The sequence below is a fragment of the Aethalodelphis obliquidens genome, unplaced genomic scaffold (genome assembly GCF_003676395.1).
Source record: "Aethalodelphis obliquidens isolate GAN/ISIS:26980383/991018 unplaced genomic scaffold, ASM367639v1 scaffold60, whole genome shotgun sequence".
NCBI lineage: Eukaryota > Metazoa > Chordata > Mammalia > Artiodactyla > Delphinidae > Aethalodelphis > Aethalodelphis obliquidens.
The window spans coordinates 5823427-5843485 of NW_020838004.1; the positions used below are offsets into that span (position 1 = coordinate 5823427).

The 20059-nt window shown below is 37.4% G+C and overlaps 2 protein-coding genes and 1 pseudogene across 2 annotated transcripts in view; 2 read left to right on the forward strand and 1 right to left on the reverse strand.

Annotated features, from left to right (window-relative positions):
• The window catches only part of CCDC82 (coiled-coil domain containing 82), a 29545-nt gene extending 21347 nt beyond the window's left edge, over nt 1-8198 (reverse strand). Inside the window, exons 1-3 of the mRNA XM_027087804.1 lie at nt 7779-8198; nt 2713-3446; nt 1812-2010 (exon numbers count right to left, since the gene is read on the reverse strand). Coding sequence (XP_026943605.1) covers nt 1812-2010; nt 2713-3432 — 919 coding nt within the window. The 5' untranslated portion in view covers nt 3433-3446; nt 7779-8198. The remainder of the gene's footprint in view (nt 1-1811; nt 2011-2712; nt 3447-7778) is intronic.
• Nucleotides 8199-8368: 170 nt separating this feature from the next.
• JRKL (JRK like) lies at nt 8369-12510 on the forward strand. The gene has a single exon (XM_027087803.1). The coding sequence runs from the start codon at nt 9024-9026 to the stop codon at nt 10593-10595; it is 1572 nt and encodes a 523-aa protein (XP_026943604.1). The 5' UTR covers nt 8369-9023; the 3' UTR covers nt 10596-12510.
• A 2716-nt stretch (nt 12511-15226) lies between these two features.
• LOC113610027 (sodium/potassium-transporting ATPase subunit beta-3-like) lies at nt 15227-17019 on the forward strand (annotated as a pseudogene).
• Nucleotides 17020-20059: the final 3040 nt, after the last annotated feature.

The following is a 20059-nucleotide window of genomic DNA, read 5'->3' on the forward strand; positions in this document are numbered from 1 at the left end:
TACACTTAACTTTAGTAAATATGCCCTTTAATTTTTTTTGGAAAAAATGCATTCTTGAAGAAAAAAAATGTTTTCATCCAACAGAGTTGTACCAGAGTTGTAAAACATCATAAAAAAGTCTTTAAATTTATGTACAATTATAGGGATCAGAACAATAATACATATTTAAAGACATCCTAAATTTTCAGGGCCCTATTATTTATATTTTCATTGTGTGAAAATATAAAAGATTCTAATTTCCTGATAGGTTTCACTGAGTTTCACTTCAAAAGATCAGATAACACCTGTGGTTCTCAAAGTGTGATCTGTAGACCCCTGGAAGTCTCCTAGTCCATTTAAGGGGATCAGTGAGGTCAAAGCAATAACACTAAGATAATTATCTGCTGTTTCACCATGTTGACATTTTCAATGATGTTGCAAAAGTAACTAAGCATAAGGCAGCTGACCCCTTAACATGAATCATGGCTATAGGATCAAACTACTAGTAATCATTATAATCATTCCTATGCATTCAGTAAAAAACCTACTTTCACTTAAGAATGTCCTTGATGAAGCAGTAAAAATTATTACTTTTATTAAATCTTGAATCTTGAGGATACACCTTTTTTGTATTCAGTGAGATGAAATGGTAAGTATGGATAAAGCACTTGTGCTGCATATCAAGTGTAATATCGTACTTTAAGAAAAAACTGAGTTGGGAGTTAAAAAAGCTTCATTTGTCAGGTTTACTTGAAATACCATGTTTACTTGAGAGAACTATTGACCAACTATGTTATTCAGGCATTTGTCAAATATTTTGTCAAAAATGAGCAAAGAGAAACTGTCATTTCAAGAACTCACAGTATTTGTTACCAAAGATAAAAAACAGATTTTTGAGTAGAAATTAGAATTTTGAAAAACTTGTATTTGTTACTATGAGCTTGACAACTTCCCAATACCTAAAGAATTTTCTGATGAGATTGGTGGTGATATTAATGAATGTGATTTCTTAAATACTGTATAATGAAATGTGTCAAAATATGGAAGAGCTACATAACCCAGTGAACCAATATTTTCCAAATGATCAGTGCATGATGTTACAAAATCATGCATGGGTAAAAGATCCATTCAAATTACAAGACAAACCAATGGAATGTAATGTTAAGTACTAAAAGTTCATTCACATGCTTTCACATTCCATACTGCAAACTAACCTTTAAGAAACTACCACTTGTTCAATTTTGGTGTGGTGTCAAATGAGAATATCCACAATTATTTTAAAAATGCTTTAAAAACAATCCTCCCTTTTCCAGCTACCTATCTGTGTGAAACAAAATTGCTTTCATCTAATATCACAAAATATCACAACAGACTGAATGCAAAAGCCGATATAAGAACCCAGCTGCCTTCTGTTAAGCTAGATGTTAAATATATTTATTAAAATGTAAAATAATGCCATTCTTCTCATTTTTTGAAAAATAGTTATTTTTCAGAAAAATATTATCTAATGAGCTTATCACATTACACGAGTTATTTTAAGTCATTTAATTAATAGATATATTTAAAATTTCTCTTTTGTATTTCTACAATGGTAAATGTTGATAGATATAACCCACAGAAACAAAAGCTCTTTGGGGTCCTCAATTATTTTTAAGAGTGTAAAGGGTTCTCAAAACCACTAAAATAAACTATTATTAGACAAATTTACCTGAAAATGAAACCACAGTTCCTAATCAATGATTTAGAACATGATAGTAAAAGGCTGATTTGATACTTAGTATAATATCATGATTAGAACAAGTCATAAAACATTCTCTTGATATTTAACTTACAAAGAGAATTCTGCTTTACTAATTTCAGTTTTTCTCCTCGTTGGCTTTTATTCTCTTCATCACCCTCCTCATCTTGCACTACAAAGTCATCAAGAACATAATCATCTCCATCTTCATCATATTCATAATCATCTTCCTCCTTCCCCTCCTCCTCCTCATCATTTTCATCACTGCTTGGGCAGGATTTCTTTTCAGAGTCCTAATTAAATTAAAACATACCTTTTAGTATTTTTAGTAAAGTGTACCTTTAAAAAATAGTCAGTATGGGGCTTCCCTGGTGGTGCAGTGGTTGAGAATCTGCCTGCCGATGCAAGGGACACGGGTTCGTGCCCCGGTCCGGGAGGATCCCACATGCCGCGGAGTGGCTGGGCCCGTGAGCCATGGCCGCTGAGCCTGCGCGTCCGGAGCCTGTGCTCCGCAACGGGAGAGGCCACAACAGTGAGAGGCCCACGTACCGCAAAAAAAAAAAAAAAAAATTGTCAGTATGGATGTGAAATTAAGATTAAATCTGAAATAAAAAACTGATTTGTAGAAATTAATTTTATATTTTAAGGTTAAAAAAATCTTATGTTAAGTGTTGAACTTTTGAAATTAGGAAGAAGATAATATACCCTGGTAAGTGAAATAAAATGTTTAAAATCGACATTAAGATTATAAGTAGAAATTAAAAACAGGAAAGACCAAATTTTAAAGAAGTCTTTCAATTTTAAAAAAGAGTGAAAGAATGAGGCTCATAAAAAATATTATTAGATACAATACTGCAATCAAACATGTTCAAGGAAACTTGACTAAAAAATAAATTTTAGAATTATTGTGAAATAGAACAGACTCAAGCCCTTTGATTTTTATAAAATACTTAAAAAGTTAAAAACAGTAACAAAACCAATAAAATATAACACACCTCAAAATCTCTACTACTACTGCGTCTCTGACGAGATCTCTGTTTTGAGAGGTCTTGCAGTTTCTGGAGCTGTTCTCGCTTTCTTGCAGCTAAAGTTTTTTCAGGTTCTTTTTGCTCCATCTCCACTGAAGAACATTCATCTTCAACCACTCTACGTGGATGTTTAACTCCCACTTTTCTAACAAGGATATCACTGTCGTCACTTTCATCACTGTCGTACATCACAGAGGAGGTCCTTTTTCTCTTCCCTCGCTTGATGTGTTCTTCTTCTAAATCCTCCTCTGTTATTTGTCCAGAGTGTTTGTTGAGATCATCTTCCTCTTGACCTGAATGCTTTTCATGATCTGGTAAGTCAATACTTCCATGTTTGGTTTTGTTCTTTTCTTCTTCATATGTTGAACTGTTGTCAGTGTTAATGAGATGCTTACTATTGTTTCCTTCACTTTCAACTTTAATTAATTTAAGCTCTCTTTCATTTTCTGGCTTCTTATTACTATCAAGCCCCTCGTTACTATCAGGCTCTTCGTCACTGTCAACACTTTCATTATTGTCAACACTTTCATCACTATCAAGCTTCTCATCGCTCTCAAGTTCATCATCACTATCACATAATTGTGAGAGACTACTTCTTTTAGTCCGCCTCCAATCCACTCGAGATTTCTGTTCACACTCTTGAGTTTTAGAATTTTTCCTTGTTTCATGTCTTCTAATATGTACCATTTTCACTTAAGCTTCTACAAAATAAAGTTATTAGGAATATAATAATGATAACCAGATTACAACAATGAATGCATTTATGGTACAAACTATATTTATTTGGTGTTATTAAATGGTTCACAAAGGTAAAATCACATGAAATATCTGAGTGAAGATGGTTGCATAATTTGCATAACAAATTATGGAACAAATAATTTATTGAACATCTATAAAATCATCATATGAACATCTATTCTGAATTATGTTGTATGTTGTGCTGATAGAGGTTCATAATTAAGAAAAATGCAAGGTAGTATTCATTTAGTACCAAATGAGTGATAAAAAAATAACTGCAATAAAAGTGTAAAGATGCAGGAAGATCAGAACAGCAAGTGTTTCACTGAAAATTTTATTGAACAGATATGATCTGATAGACCGCTGAAGAACTGACTAAATTTGAACAGAAAGAATGAAAGACAAACGGATTTCAGGAAAAAATGATAAAGTCAAAACTTTGGCACTGAGAATGAACATGACATGTTTAATAACAAGTGTGACCAAAAAGGTGTGAAAAAAGGCTTTATGCTGGAAAAAAGAGACCAGTATAGAAAGGTAGGGTGGAATTACAGAATGATTCCTCCCATAAGCAAAGAAGGATTCTGAATAAATTACATGAATTATAACATAAAAGTTAAACATTTATATGAAGAAAGTTATAAAGTACTAAGTGACTTTATAAAATAGATAACAGTGCAAAATTGAGTGATAACTTATCTACCAAGATTTCAGCCTCCATATATTTTAGTAAAATGGCAATGGCTTTAATCCATTAAAAGTTAAAGATACAATATAATCCAATAGAAAACTTACTAACAATCCAATAACATAGGTGAAAAAACAAAAAAGTTTCATGGCGAAGCAGAGCATGGTACTGGGAAGGAAAACAAATGATCTAAGTTCCTGATTCAGAAAAGGGTGAACACCATCAAAATTATCACAAGTATACAGTAAAAGAACAATTAGAGACAATTTAACTAGAAAAACGGTAACATATATATACTTCTGTGGTTGCTAAGGAAAATAGAAATATGATCACGATGCAATGAGACTGACCTCATAATACACATATAAGAACTTATGTATTCAACTGAGTGCTGTCTCCTTCAAAGAAATCACATTATGAGGTTGATTGTTCTAATATTTCCATGATGGCACAGAATATTCTGGAGATTTTCTATTTTATTTTCAAAAAATATGAAAATAATCATACTTCATTTTTTATCCCAAAGAGACATTTAAATATCCACTTTATTCACTTGCCTTAGTTATAAGGGACTGTTACCAGCTTCCAGAAATGAAAGGCAATTTGAAAAGATGAAGATTAACTACTATTAAAGATATTTTTTAAATGTGCTGCAAACTCTGATGGTAATTCCAAAACTAGAACGCCAGAAATTTTTTGAGCAATGGCAGTGTTACTGAACCCAGTTTATACCTTCCCAAGATGATTATCTTTTTAGTTGGGGGGGGAGATACCACCCATTTCATTGCACAAATTCTGTTATGTTTATAAGGCAATGTGACTGCTTCTATAATGGTAACAACTCATATAAAATCAGAACAACAACAGTTGCTAAGATTATACACAAGAAATTATAATGTAGGCGACCTTATGACAGTAACTGCTACAAGATACCTTCAGCACTGTAACAGCGATCTACCAAATCCTAGTCCATAGACCAAATATTCTGCTATTTGAAATTACACTTAGGTTGCATTTTACAGAAGGTTTATATTAAAATCAGCAAAGAATAAAACTGTGTGTGGTCAAAATTACTCTTTTTAAAGATCTCTATATTACTCTTCAAAGTATGGATTATTGTATACCATACTGCTGCAAAATATGTCCCCCCAGTTTCTCTTTCAGGTTTTAAACAGATTACTGTTTTTTTTCTTTTTATTAAACACCAGATAAACTAGGCAGGTTATATTTTGAAGCCATATAATACAAAGAAGTATTTTTTAAGCATATATAGTTATAAATTTGCATAAGCTAACTGTGCATGTGCTTTACACTACAATAAGAAGGTAAGGCTTTTTTATAAATCTGTCTGAATTGGGAGAAATAATGAAGACAAGTTTATGAAAACAAAAGACAGATATGGCCTCAGTAGATACACTAAAGTATGGACAGGAGGAATATTAAGATGATTTTATTAGTACTCAAAAGCAGTTTCATACATACTAGATGATTATCTTACAAAACTATACCATGTGCAAAAGACAGTTATCATTTCAAGAGGTGAGTCCTATGACAATAATAGAAATGATTAAGAATGTCACACTATTCAAATATCTATGCACAGAGTTAAGCTATTAAAAAACGCTATATGTATAGTAATTTTCAGTACATTTTCAAATATATTTTAAAATCCTGACACTGATCCTAAAAGGAAGATATTGTCTATCTTCATTTATAAAAATCAAAGCCAAGGACGTAGAGTTTAAATGACTTACCGAAGATCACACAGCTCGTTAGTGACAAAGCAGGGATTAGAAACCAGATCTCCTGATTCCCCATCCAGTGCTAAACAATGACTGCTGCCAATATTATATTTGTACAAGGTAGGAAAAGTTATGCCTTCAAGAAGTCATTATTTTATCTCTCATTCAGGCTAAATTTTAGTTTCTGAAAATAATCATTAAAATAGTTTGACTAAGAGTTTACAAACATGCTTTTTAAATTATGTAACTGGATTTTAGTGCACATGAATTAGGCCAGAAACTTCTGTAAATTATTTATCTAACAGGCAAGAAAAGAATGTGCAAGAGAGATGAAAACTTGCAGACTTCCCTCTACCACCTTACTGATGACACTGACCACAAAATTTAAGGGATTCCCCACTGAGTCAAAAAGTAAAGATTCCAAAGAAAGGCAGTCTCTGATGAGAAAAAAATTATTTTGGAAAGCTGCAGTATTGAATGTTTGAGGAGACAAATTTTATGTAAACAAATCAAATTTCATTTGGCCAACTGCCAAATTTCCAGGGCGTCTCATATTTCAAAATTGCTGTTTATATCAATAACGTCAAAAAATCTGTCATTGAAAAGGAAGATAATTTGATTATGGTTGGCTCCTCTTTTTAAGTGTGGATACTTTTACTGTGTGAGCTGGGGAGGGAAGAAGGATGACAGGGAAAAGGTGAGCGAACTGAACCTGAAGACAGAAATGAGAAGATAGAGCCAGGCTGATGGGTAAGACATCTCTTGATCATTATAATTCATTCAGAAAATAATCCATGCAAATGGATGTAATTTCTATATATGCTGAGTATACACTCAATTTTTTGAAATGAAAGTTTTATCAAGCTTCTTTAATGATACCTTACCTTTAGGCAAAGAGAAAAACAGGGACTCCACACAGAGAGCATTAAATAAGTGAATGAAGATGATCAATACTATCACATCTTTGTTTCATGGTTAAAATCATGTAAATAGCACATACTATCCTGTCTGCCAAAGAATGTCAAGGCGATAACCCATAAGGCTTGTGTTCTTTCTCTAGCATGGTAACTCTACAACTAAAAAGGGTACTTTGATGCCACCTGAATTTCTCATCAGAAGAAATATCCTTTATTCTAAAGTTTGAGGTTAATTCATCAAGAAAAGATTCATTCTAGGAATCATCGACTTGCCCTATGAACAATGTAGGTGGTAGTTTACACTTAAAAATTTGAAGGGTGGTGGAACCCCAGCCATTACTTGAAATTCCACCAGAAGGGATGCATCCTATTTGTAAAACATTACCCCTCTTGATGTTTCCTTTTATATGACAGTTTGGAGAGGAAACCTTAATAAACCAAAGAAACAGTCATTGAATGTATACTATGCGCCAGCACATGCTCCGGAGCTGTGGCGTTTCTAGAATTCAACAACACGGTCTCTGCTCCCAAGGAGCTCACAATCTGACGAGATTACTTGGGACACCAAAACAAGGCAGCGTAATACATGATTTAAGGGCTACAGAATATGATTCTTTTTTTGTTCTTATCGCAGTGCCGTGAATAAATTTATCATAGTTCTTCCACTGGCTGGAAAACAGGGCAGCACAACAAAACAGAAGTGGGAAATAGGAAAATACGAAAAACATAAAGGGAGGAAAGCCAATGTCCCCTACTTAGATTTACGGTTTAGTACTCCAAAATTTCGCACAGAGTGGATCCTGCCGGCTTGCTATCTCCGACAACTATAGTATTCATTAAAATCTGTAACACTGAAGATGGTCCGCTAAATTCAGCAGGGATGAGGGGCCTAGGAAGGAATAGAGCCTCTCGGGAGTTAACACCACAGTCATTTTCATGATTACAAACCTGTCTCCTCGGCGGGACGTAGACACCTGGCGCAGATCGCCCGCCCGTCTGCTACTCACCCCCAGGAAGGAGGAGGCACCGTAGCTAAGAAACGGGACCCTCTGACAGAGCTTCGCGATGAAGTGCGCGGGACGTCACAAACCCCCGGACCTTAGAGGAGCTCGGCTCCCAGAAAACAAACAAGGATTTGGAAAAGCCAGAAACCCGCGAAATTACCCGCGGAGCCCCGCGCATCAGCCCTGCCCACTTCCCCTTCGCGGAAGTAACTGGCACCCCGCCCACTGCAGCTCTGCCCCGGCGGCCCGCAAGTGGAGCGACGCGCGGAGGGCAGCCGTCCCGCCTACCCCGAGAGCGCCGGCGGGAAATTTTTATCCCCGCCCTTCTAATAAACCATCAGCAGCCGGAAGCTTGCCCGCACCGCACCCACGCCCTCACCTTCCAAATCTCCTCTGCCTCCGCCTCCACCTTTGCCTCCGCCCAGGTACCCAGTCCAGACTGACGACGCTCCTCCTCCTTCCGGAGACGGGGGGAAGTCCCGCCTCTGGGAGGGGCTATGGGCGGGCCCGGCGGTGGGAGGGGGCGTTTCCGGGAGCTTGTGGTCGGGGGAGGAGCGGTCGCCGCGCGTTAGGCAGGGAGCGTTACGGGGTCCTGATTCCAACTGAGGTGGGGAGAGGGAGCTCGGCGGGCAGTGAGGAACGGGGAGGACTGTGTAGGCTAAGTACGCCAACGCGGGGAAGTGGGGCTTGCGGTGAACGGGCTGACTGCAGGGGAAGGAATCCAACGTAACCGTCCCCCTGGGGAATGGGGCCAGTCCCCGACTCCCTGGCTCTTCCGCTCTCTGCTGTAACTTTGGGGTGTGGCGGGGGTTAGTGACGGCCGTTGACCCGGGATCTGGGCGTGAAGGAGGCTTGTGGTCACGATGGGGTTATAGTCTTTCTCGCGGCCACTGGGGGAATAAAACAAATGTTTGTAATCCGGATTATCCGCGGTGACTTGGGGCCTCCTCTACTGCCCATTTAAAGTTAAAGGCCTGTTCTCTCAGACTTCCGCCCCTCTGATCGTCCTTTGCCGTCTCTTTGCCAGCCCAGCCCAGCCAGGGAAGGGGTCAGGGCCACCAGGTGCCTGGTAAGGTTGAAAGACTGAGTGTGTAAGGCTGTGTTAAAGTGAGTCTGTGAGAGAAGGCAGGATTTAGAGGATTGCTTCTGTGTGAGTCTGGGGTGAGTCCCTGAGTCCCAGAGCCTCACCATGTCAGGGAAACGGAAGCGTGTTGTGTTAACTATTAAAGATAAGCTTGATATAATAAAGAAACTTGAAGATGGAGGTTCTTCCAAACAACTGGCAGTGATTTATGGAATTGGTGAGACAACAGTTCGGGATATAAGAAAAAATAAGGAAAAGATTATAACTTACGCAAGCAGTTCTGATTCCACAAGTCTTCTGGCCAAGAGGAAATCTATGAAGCCATCCATGTATGAGGAACTGGACAGAGCAATGCTGGAATGGTTCAACCAGCAAAGAGCAAAAGGGAATCCCGTGTCTGGACCAATTTGTGCAAAAAGGGCAGAGTTCTTCTTTTATGCTTTGGGAATGGATGGTGATTTTAACCCCTCTGCTGGTTGGTTAACTCGTTTTAAGCAGCGGCACAGCATTAGAGAGATTAATATTAGAAACGAAAGATTAAGTGGAGATGAGACAGCTGTGGAAGATTTTTGCAACAACTTTCGAGACTTTATTGAACGAGAGAATTTGCAACCAGAACAGATCTACAATGCAGATGAAACTGGACTGTTTTGGAAATGCTTGCCTTCCAGGACTTCAGTAATCAAAGGTAAATGCACAGCCCCTGGGCACAAGTCAATTGAAGAAAGAGTCACTATCATGTGTTGTGCCAATGCAACAGGTTTACACAAACTTAAGCTTTGTGTTGTGGGGAAAGCAAAGAAACCTCGCTCCTTCAAGTCAACTGACACCTCAAACCTGCCAGTCTCTTATTTCAGCCAAAAAGGTGCATGGATGGATCTTTCCATTTTCCGACAATGGTTTGATAAGATCTTTGTGCCACAAGTTCGCGAGCACTTAAGATCCAAAGGCTTGCAAGAAAAGGCTGTGCTCTTGTTGGATAATTCACCAACACATCCAAATGAAAATGTCCTGAGGTCAGATGATGGCCAAATATTTGCTAAATATTTACCACCTAATGTGGCTTCGTTGATTCAGCCCTCAAATCAGGGAGTCATAGCTACGATGAAGAGAAACTATCGTGCAGGTCTTCTCCAGAACAACTTGGAAGAAGGCAATGACCTGAGATCATTCTGGAAGAAACTAACTCTGCTAGATGCACTTTATGAAATAGCAATGGCATGGAATTTAGTAAAGCCAGTTACCATTAGCAGAGCATGGAAGAAGATTCTCCCTACCATAGAGGAAAAAGAAAGCCTGGACTTTGATGAAGAAGATATCTCAGTGGCTGCTGTGGCTACCATTTTACAACACACCAAAGGATTGGAAAATGTGACTCCTGAGAACGTTGAAAAATGGCTTGAAGTGGACAGTACTGAACCAGGCTATGAAGTCTTAACTGACAGTGAAATCATCAGAAGAGCACAAGGCCAGACAGACGAATCCAGTGAAAATGAGGAGGAGGAAATAGAACTGATTCCAGAGAAACATATTAATCATGCAGCTGCTCTCCAATGGACTGAAAATTTATTGGATTATCTAGAACAACAAGGTGATATGATTCTGCCTGATAGACTGGTGATACGTAAACTTCGAGCCACCATCAGAAATAAACAGAAGATGACAAAGTCAAGTTAGTAATGGTATATCAGCATTACCATTGTTTTGGTAATTGTGTAACTCTTGATCTCTGCAATATGGCTTAATTTTCTTTGTGTTCTGAATTCTCAGACACAGCCCTGTGAAATACAGATACGAAAAATGTATCTGAAGTGGTTTGAGGATTATGTGTTTTGCAGCATCTATCTCTTGTCCCTTTATCTGTGTAGATAATCAGAAGCTGATTCTGTATAGGTATAAATCACACATACGTATGTATTCACTTTTGTAGATCTACAATTATCCCTTCCATGACAGTGGCATTCCATAAATTTTCTAGCAGAAGTTACAGGTAACAGTGAACAGATTGAGCACTTTCCTGAAATCTCTTGTTTGATTTGTGAGGGCTGCCACAGTAATCTTTCTTTGTGCTAACCATCTTAAGTGGTTGTTTGTTTTGTATATTTGTATACACCGATGGAATGAGAAATAGCTATATTGTTAGATTTCAGGGTGATCTATAATAATTCAAAATGAAGTTCAAATTGAAGGAGAAACTGATCTATGAATTAATAAAATAACTTAGAAATCATGCTTTTCTTACATTTGTTTGGGGGGGACTTTTTTCTGGAAGTAAAGTAAATATAGGAAGTGATTGCTAAATTAGAAAACTATTGGAAATCTTATATATAAGATATTCTGACCTATTCATTTGTAGAAACTGGGAGTTGAAAATTTAGGGAACGTTAGGTTATTTATACAAAGGGAATAAATAGGCTCATTTTAATTGGGTCTTTTTTTTAAATTATTAATTGGATAACAGTATAGGTTTATTATTTATTCATCTAATTATAGTACAGGTTTTATAATGTTACATGTGGTGATGTGAGCTCCCACCCTATATGTGAGGGAATATCTTGGGTATTTGTAAGTTTTTTGTTTTTTGGGTTTTTTTACTATGCACTTGAAAATGTCTATAATTTGAAAAAGTTCGTCATACCTTCTCTTATTTGATATGAAAAGAAGAAATGAATAAAGTATTTTTAATAAGCTATAAATTATCTGTTTTATGAAGAAAGCAGAAATAATTATGGAAAGTACAGATTCTAAGGAATTTCATCATTTATTATTTTAACATTTGTAAAAAGGTATTCCTGAATTCATTAGAATTTTGATAAACTTGCTTAACAACGTAGTTTTATTTGACATTGAAAAGATATTACCTATATGAATATTAATTTCATATGTAATTTAAAAGCAAAGTGTCTGCATATTATTTCATATTTTGGCCCTGAATTTAAAAATAAAGAATTGTTCTCTATCAGTCATTTTTGAAAGGTTTAACTTTTTCATTGAAATACTTTGCATTTTATAATGACTTTCTTAGAACTCTAAAGCTTCAAAAATACTTGTAGCTTTCCATGATTTCTATTCTCTTCATGATATATGTCTAGGTTTTTTAAAAAGACTTAACTGTGACCAGAACTGTTTAAAAATTGTATTTGTTGCATGAATTGCCTCAGAAGTTAACATACATATTGAATCAGATAATCACACATTTTGCTATAAATTAAATTGTATATAGAATTTTTTTCATTTTTCTAAAATGAAAATATGTACTAAAAAGTTTCTTGGAATTTATGTCTGGATTTGCTCACTGTTTTTAAAATTAACCTTGTCAGTGAAATTCAGCTGTATCATTGCCACCTAGTGGTAAAATTAACATTACTGTTAAGCTGTGTGGTTTTAAACTTTAATATCTAGTAAAAGGTTCACTGTTTTGTGGCCTTGAGTGTGAATCTTGTGACTCTTTCTCCTGTGAGAGACTGGCTCTTCTTTCTTTGGTTTGTAGCTATTTTCTCTTTTCTGAAAGCTGCCAACAATGGTAAACTAAAAGTTCTGTTTTGGACTCTTCTATCCTTAAATATAATTATAAAAGCTGCCAATTACTGAATACCATGTTGTGTTCTAAGCAGTGTATTTATATCAGTAACCCTAAAATTATGAATTAGGTGGAAATACTGATGCTCAGATCATACTCTTAATTGCTGAAGATCACTTGACTACAGGTAAGAATTTAAACCCAGGTATTTGATGCCAAAGCCTACATTTATTTTATCCAACCTAGGCTAACCTCTTAACCTTTCCAATCTTCAACATTTATTCCTTGCCACCTTCCTCCGCCACCTGCCACCAGTGTCTGAATTTACTTATCTATTTTTCAGTGCACTTGTGGCAGCAATTGCCCTTTCCTTTTACCCTTTTATGAGGTTAGCCTTCCTCTTGCACTACTCTCCATTTCCCTGTTTATCCACAGCCTAATAGCATTTGAAATTGGGATCATCTGTTTTTTGACTTCTGGTTAGCTGTGCTCAGTGAGGATCCTTTCTCACTTCAGCAATTTAAAACCCACCATTGAGAAAACAATTCATGCAAACCTTTCTCTTTAGTTCATGAGGTAATCTCAAAGAGAATTGAAGAGTTGGCACAGTATAGTCCCAACATGAAAGTCTTGCCTTCCCAAAGTTGTTGTAAACCACTACCACCAAAGGCACATTAGCATGTATACACTCAGATCCATACAGATCAAAAGGGGAAAAAAATAAACCCCCAAATGAGATGACATAGTGAAGAGAATGACCGTTAGGTTCAAATAAAAGAGGGGGTGGTTAGATGAGAAGAAGAAAATTAAAAGGAAATGTGGCCTACAGGGAGGTTTGTTTTGTAATGATGTGAATTTTAACATCCTAGCCCCAGGTTACTGTATGTGTTGCTCATTCGTAGATGGTCCCTGTAATCTCTGCTTTTCTCCTTTTCACCTTTGGAATGTTAAGCAGTCAGCACCAAGTTGAATGCATTTCATCAGTAGTTGGGACCATTTGGTGGATGACACCAGAAGCTCTTTGGGTGCCATATCTGCCCCAAAGTCATAAAGTCTTAGTTTCTAATGCTTCTTCCCTCAATGCCCCACCGAAAGCTGTTTGGCTTTCTATTGCTCTATTAAGAAATTAGCCATAGGATCATGTTCTCTCTAGTCTTACCAGGTTTTCCCATTGATGAGCCTTGATCAACTGAATAATATTTCTCTAAACCCACACTATTAGTAGCCAAGAATGTTGTGAGGGTAGGATTACCTGCAGAGGTTGATGCAGGAATTTAGAAACTTCCCTTTTATGAGAGATTTGGGCTTTTGGGGGGTGGATGGGTGAAAGGAGTGGAATTCCTTGCCAGGTTTAAATTCAGTGAATCAAAAGTTCATTGACTACTGGAGGTGATGCGTTTAGGAAAATATAAAGACGGGGAAGAGTGGTTCATATACTAAAGATCTTGAAATCAAGGTGGAAAAAATAATATATTTGAGAAAAAACAAAGCCATCTGGTTTAATTGTAAACTCATATAAAACAGCCAACATAATGTGATATGGATTATGTGAGGAAACCATAATGATTTAGTTTACTTATTAATTCCTTCAGTGGCTTCTACTCTGTATATCCTCTACATTTTCAACTTTTCTTTTTTTGGTTTTCACTACTGCTGAGTGACTTCATCCATTTCCATTACCTGTATGCTTATGATCCCAAATCTGTCTCCAGTCACCCTGAAGTCCAGATTTGTATCTTCAACTGAGAAGCAGTATTTCAGTCTGGAAGGGAAATTTAAATTGTTGTTTTGCTTTCCATCTATAGTAAACTGTCCTTTAGCATCCTAATATCAGAGCCAACTAGATGCGCTAAGGAGTTTTTAACAGTGCCAAATTAAGCTAATCTATATTGGTCTGTAATATCAAAGTAGGTAATTATCTTTTCTTATCTCTCTCCATATATACATATATATCACCTTTCTTAGTTAGCCTTTCCTGATTCCCTTGCCTCTGACCATTTCTTCCTATGGATAGCCATAGTGGTTTCTGTTTTTCGTACCCTTGTTACTACTCGAGTACTAAAATTAAGTTTATTTTCCAACCCTTAACCTCCTTAAAAGACTATCATTCAAACTCTTTAGACCGAATACATTCCTTAGAAATGTACTCTTAACTGTTTTCCCTATTTAAGGCAGCTGGCAAGTTTACACAGTAACTAGTCGCATGCAATTAGAAGTTGGGGGTGAAAGAATGCCCAGAGGGTAGCAGTCGCTGGGAACACCTAATAATGTGAAAACTAGTGTCTGTAAGACCTCAGATTCTGTAAGACTTGTATTGTGAAGTGATCTTTTGATGTGTACCTCAATACTGGATCAAGGACCGTAGAATCAGTGATTTGAAGAATAGTATATATTCATTCAACAAATGTGTACTCAACAAACACAAATTGTATTGTTTCTGTGTGTAAGACATTCTAGGCAATATATGGGATACATGGATTAGACTACATTAGACTTATAATAGAGAAGAGGAGACAAATGTAAAAAAAGGGAGAATGAATTGTGTCACATTCTGATGGAGTGCATATACAAGACTAATATGAGTGACATAAGGTAGTATAATCTGATAGGAGGAGTAAGTCATAACAATTGAGTTGGTCTTGAAAAATAACTAAAATTTTCATGATGTTTTACTGTCTTCAGTCATTGCCAAATGTCCTCCAGGGGGCAAAATCATCCCCAGTTGAGAACTATGGCTGTAGAGTTACAAGCTTACAGGTTTTTGGGCTGCTTTCGAGAGAGATGATTGGTATTTGGTGCCACTCTGAAATTAAGAGAATAAATGGGAGGCTCCCGCGGCCGAAGCGGCGGCCCGGCGCAGCGCAGTCTGCTTGAGCGCTCACCGCAGCGAGGAGGATTCCTCGGCCGTCCCGCCTTCCGCCGCGGTCGCGGGCCGCGCTGCTCCAGCCGGGACGCGCGCCTCTGCGCTCCTCGCAGCTTCCACTTAGCAGCTTCCACTTAGCAGCCGCTCCCCTCGCCGTCCGCACACACACCATGACGAAGAAAGAGAAGTCCTTCAACCAGAGCCTGGCAGAGTGGAAGCTCTTCATCTACAACACGACTACCGGAGAGTTCCTGGAGCTCACCGCCAAGAGCTGGGGTTTGATCTTGCTCTTCTACGTAGTTCTTTTTTTTTTTTTTTTTTTTTTTTTTTTTTGCGGTATGTGGGCCTCTCACTGTTGTGGCCTCTCCCGTTGCGGAGCACAGGCTCCGGACGCACAGGCTCAGCGGCCATGGCTCACGGGCCCATCCGCTCCACGGCATGTGGGATCTTCCCGGACCGGGGCACGAACCCGTGTCCCCTGCATCGGCCGGCGGACTCTCAACCACTGCGCCACCAGGGAAGCCCCACCTAGTTCTTTTATGGGTTCCTGGCTGCACTCTTTACATTCACAAAGTGGGCTATGCTTCAGGCTCTGAACGATGAGGTTCCGAAATAATCATGACCAGATGCCTAGCCCAGGACTTACGGTTTTTCCAAAACCAGTGACGGCGTTGGATTTTTCATTCAGCGTGTCTAATCCAGAGTCCTATAGAGGGTGCATTAATGACCTTAAGAAATTTCTAAAGTCATATGGCTTAGAAGAACAGAAGAATCTCACAGATTGTCCCGATGGAGCATTTTTTTGAGCAGAAGGGTCTAGATTATACTTCATGTCGGTTTCCTCTTGTCTTACTTGAAGCACGCAGTGGTGTGGATGATCCCGAGTTTGGCTACTCCACAGAAAGCCCTTGTATTCTTGTGAAAATGAACAGAATAATTGGATTAAAGCCTCAAGGAGAACCAAGGATAGAATGTATTTTGAAGGGTGAAAACACATCAGTGCTATCAACTTATGCTTCTAATGGAACGATAGATTTAAAGTATTTTCCATATTATGGGAAAAAATTGCATGGGAGCTATCTACAGTCATTTGTTGCCGTCCAGCTCATCTTTGGTAATAGAAATAACGTAAACGAAGTAACAGTTGAGCGCAAGATTGATGGATCACCCAACCTAAAAAACCAGGATGATCGTGACAAGTTTTTAGGACGAGTTGCATTCAAAATCACCATGCGTCCATAGTAGGAGTTAGAATATCTCCACAGAGTAAACATTGTGTTGTCTGTCTTCATTTGGTATCAGCTGGACCTGCCATTCCAGAATTATGAGACCACCTTGAAGAAAGGTGGAGTGGTGCATGATACTGGGGTAGCATCATAACGTGCTTCCAGATCATAGTGTTCAGTGTCCTTCAAGTAACTGCCTGTTGCCTCTGCTGCCTTTTGAACCATGTACAGTCACAAGATAGGACTGTGAACAGCTGATTCTGAACATGTAAGATGGGGGTTTGTCCAATTTTTACGTGGTTTAATTGCCTAGCGTCTAAAGCTTAATGTGCTCTGCTATGTAAGTATTTTATAGATTTAACACTGGTTAACTGTCACATTTTGATGCCAGCAAAGTTTTAGGGGATAAAATGGTACCTGACCAACGTCAAATGACTTTATAGCTGCAAGAAATGCAGTGTGTGGAGAAGCTCTGTATGTGAGGAGGAAAAAGGAAAATAAAAGTGGATTTGAAAGGTTAAAAAAAAAAAAAAAGAATAAATGGTATTAAGCAGCCAAGTATCTCTTCCATTCCCCCTTATTACACATAATGCCTTTTGTCTGTCAGTCTAACAAAGTATATGCCTTAATAGCAACCCATTGTCTGTAGACTGAGCCCAGTTCTCTGCCTTTTGCTGTTTGATCTCTACATCCTCATGTATGTAGAGAATGACAAAGAAAGACCCTGAGTGGATTTGTCTGGTACTATAAATTGACACAGGTAGTAGGAAATTGTCAGTACATATGTGAGGGGAAAAAAATATACAAATTTCATTCTTTATAAAAGACTTATTTGATAAGGTCTTGTATGAGGCACGTAAACACAAATTTTTGATGCAGAAATATATGAGGGCTCCATGGAAACTGAAAACAAAAGGCTGTATTTGGTCATACAATTTAAAACAACTATTTTCTATTTTCATTTCAGTATTTAGGACTAGCTTATTTTTATTCTGTGTATTACAGATATTTTAACAAATGAAATAAAATTGAATGCAGTGTGGAAAAATCAATTCCATGAATTAATTTTTAAGCTATATTTGTACATTCATCAGTAGAATCTCCTTTTTTCTAACCTTAAAGGGAAAAACTGTTTCACATAATAAACAATAAATGTCACTTAGATAAACATTTACCCTCTTTTAATTCTAGTACTTTGTAAGTTTCTTTAATGTGACTATGAAATTCTGTCATTTATTCATTTGTTCATTTATTCATTCATCTCAAATATTTACCTACAAATATTGACCTACTCCATAACCAAAAATTTAATCATTCTCTAATGTCTGCTTGCAGATTTGTGTGATGATAAACTTGAAATTAAATCCTTATATATTTTGTATGTTAGAAAAAAGACTTTTCTACTTTAGTCATCAGTGAGTTGATGAAGAAAGATAGTCAGTAAGATTGATGATTTTTGATGTTTTCGCATACAGACTGGTTCTTAAAACCTGAGTTATTTTGAAGTTATCATTTAAAAGTGCTTATAATACGTAAATATTTATTCATTGGTTTCTATAAACACTAGATACAAATAATCTGCTTTCTGACATATAGTCCAGATATTTATGCACAATACCATGCTATATTACCTAGAGATGATTTGCTGGCTTAAAAAAGAAAAAAATACAAATACAAATACAAGCAGCAAGTTAGAGAAAAATGTTCAGTAATGGTTATATTCAAAAAGTATTAAAATGTCTAAGATAGGAGTTTTGTCCTTTTTTTTAACAACTTTATTGGAGTATATTTGCGTTACAAAGTTGTGTTAGTTTCTGCTGTAAAACAAAGAGAATCAGCTATATGTATACATATATCCCCATATCCCCTCCCTCTTGTGTCTCACTCCCACCCTCCCTATCCCACCCCTCTAGGTGGTCACAAAGCACCGAGCTGATCTCCCTGTGCTATGCAGCTGCTTCCCACTAGCTATCTATTTTACATTTGGTAGTGTATCTCTGTCCATGCTGTTCTCTCACTTCGTCCCAGCTTAGCCTTCCCTATCCCCGTGTCCTCAAGTCCATTCTCTATGTCTGCATCTTTATTCCTGTCCTGCCCCTAGGTTCCTCCGAACCATTTTGGTTTTTTTTTTTTTAGATTCCATATATATGTGTTAGCATACAGTATTTGTTTTTCTATTTCTGACTTACTTCACTCTCTAGGTCCATCCAACTCACTACAAATAACTCAAATTCGTTTCTTTTTATGGCTGAGTAATATTTCATTGTATATGTGTGCCACATATTCTTTATCCATTCATCTGTCAATGGATACTTAGGTTGCTTCGATGTCCTGGCTATAGTAAATAGATCTGCAATGAACAGTGTGGTACATGACTCCTCTGGAATTATGGTTTTCACAGGGTATATGTCCAGTAATGGGATTGCTGGGTCATATGGTAGTTCCATTTCTAGTTTTTTAAGGAACCTCCATACTGTTCTCCATAGTAGCTGTATCAATTTACATTCCCACCAACAGTGTAAGAGTGTTCCCTTTTCTCCACATCCGCTCCACCATTTATTGTTTGTAGATTTTTTGATGATGGCCATTCTGACTGGTGTGAAGTGATACCTCATTATACTTTTGATTTGCATTTCTCTAATGATTAGTGATGTTGAAAATCCTTTCATGTGTTTGTTGGCACTCTGTATATCATCTTTGGAGAAATGTCTATTTAGATCTTCTGCCCATTTTTGGATTGGGTTGTTTGTTTTTTTGTTATTCAGCTGCATGAGCTGCTTGTATATTTTGGAGATTAATCCTTTGTCAGTTGCTTTGTTTGGAAATATTTTCTCCCATTCTGAGGGTTGCATTTTCATCTTGTTTATGGTTTCCTTTGCTGTGCAACAGCTTTTAAGTTTCATTAGGTCCCATTTGTTTATTTTTGTTTTTATTTCTATTACTCTAGGAGGTGGGTCAAAAAGGATCTTACTGTGATTTATGTCATAGAATATTCTGCCTATGTTTCCCTCTAAGAGTTTTATAGTGTCTGGCCTTAACGTTTAGGTCTTTGATCCATTTTGAGTTTACTTTTGTGTATGGTGTTAGAGAGTATTCTAATTTCATTCTTTTACATGTAGCTGTCCAGTTTTCCAGCACCACTTACTGAAGAGGCTGTCTTTTCTCCACTGTATATTCTTGCCTCCTTTATCAAAGATAAGGTGACCATATGTGTGTGGGTTTATCTCTGAGCTTTCTATCCTGCTCCATTGATCTATATTACTGTTTTTGTTCCAGTACTGTTTTTGTTCCAGTACCATACTGTCTTGACTGCAGCTCTGTGGTATGGTCTGAAGTCTGTGAGCCTGATTCCTCCAGCTCCATTTTTCTTAAGATTGCTTTGGCTATTAGGGGTCTTTTGTGTTTCCATACACATTGTGAAACTTTTTGTTCTAGTTCTGTGAAAAATGCCATTGGTAGTTTGATAGGGATTACACTGAATCTGTAGATTGCTTTGTGTAGTACAGTCATTTTCACAATATTGATTCTTCCA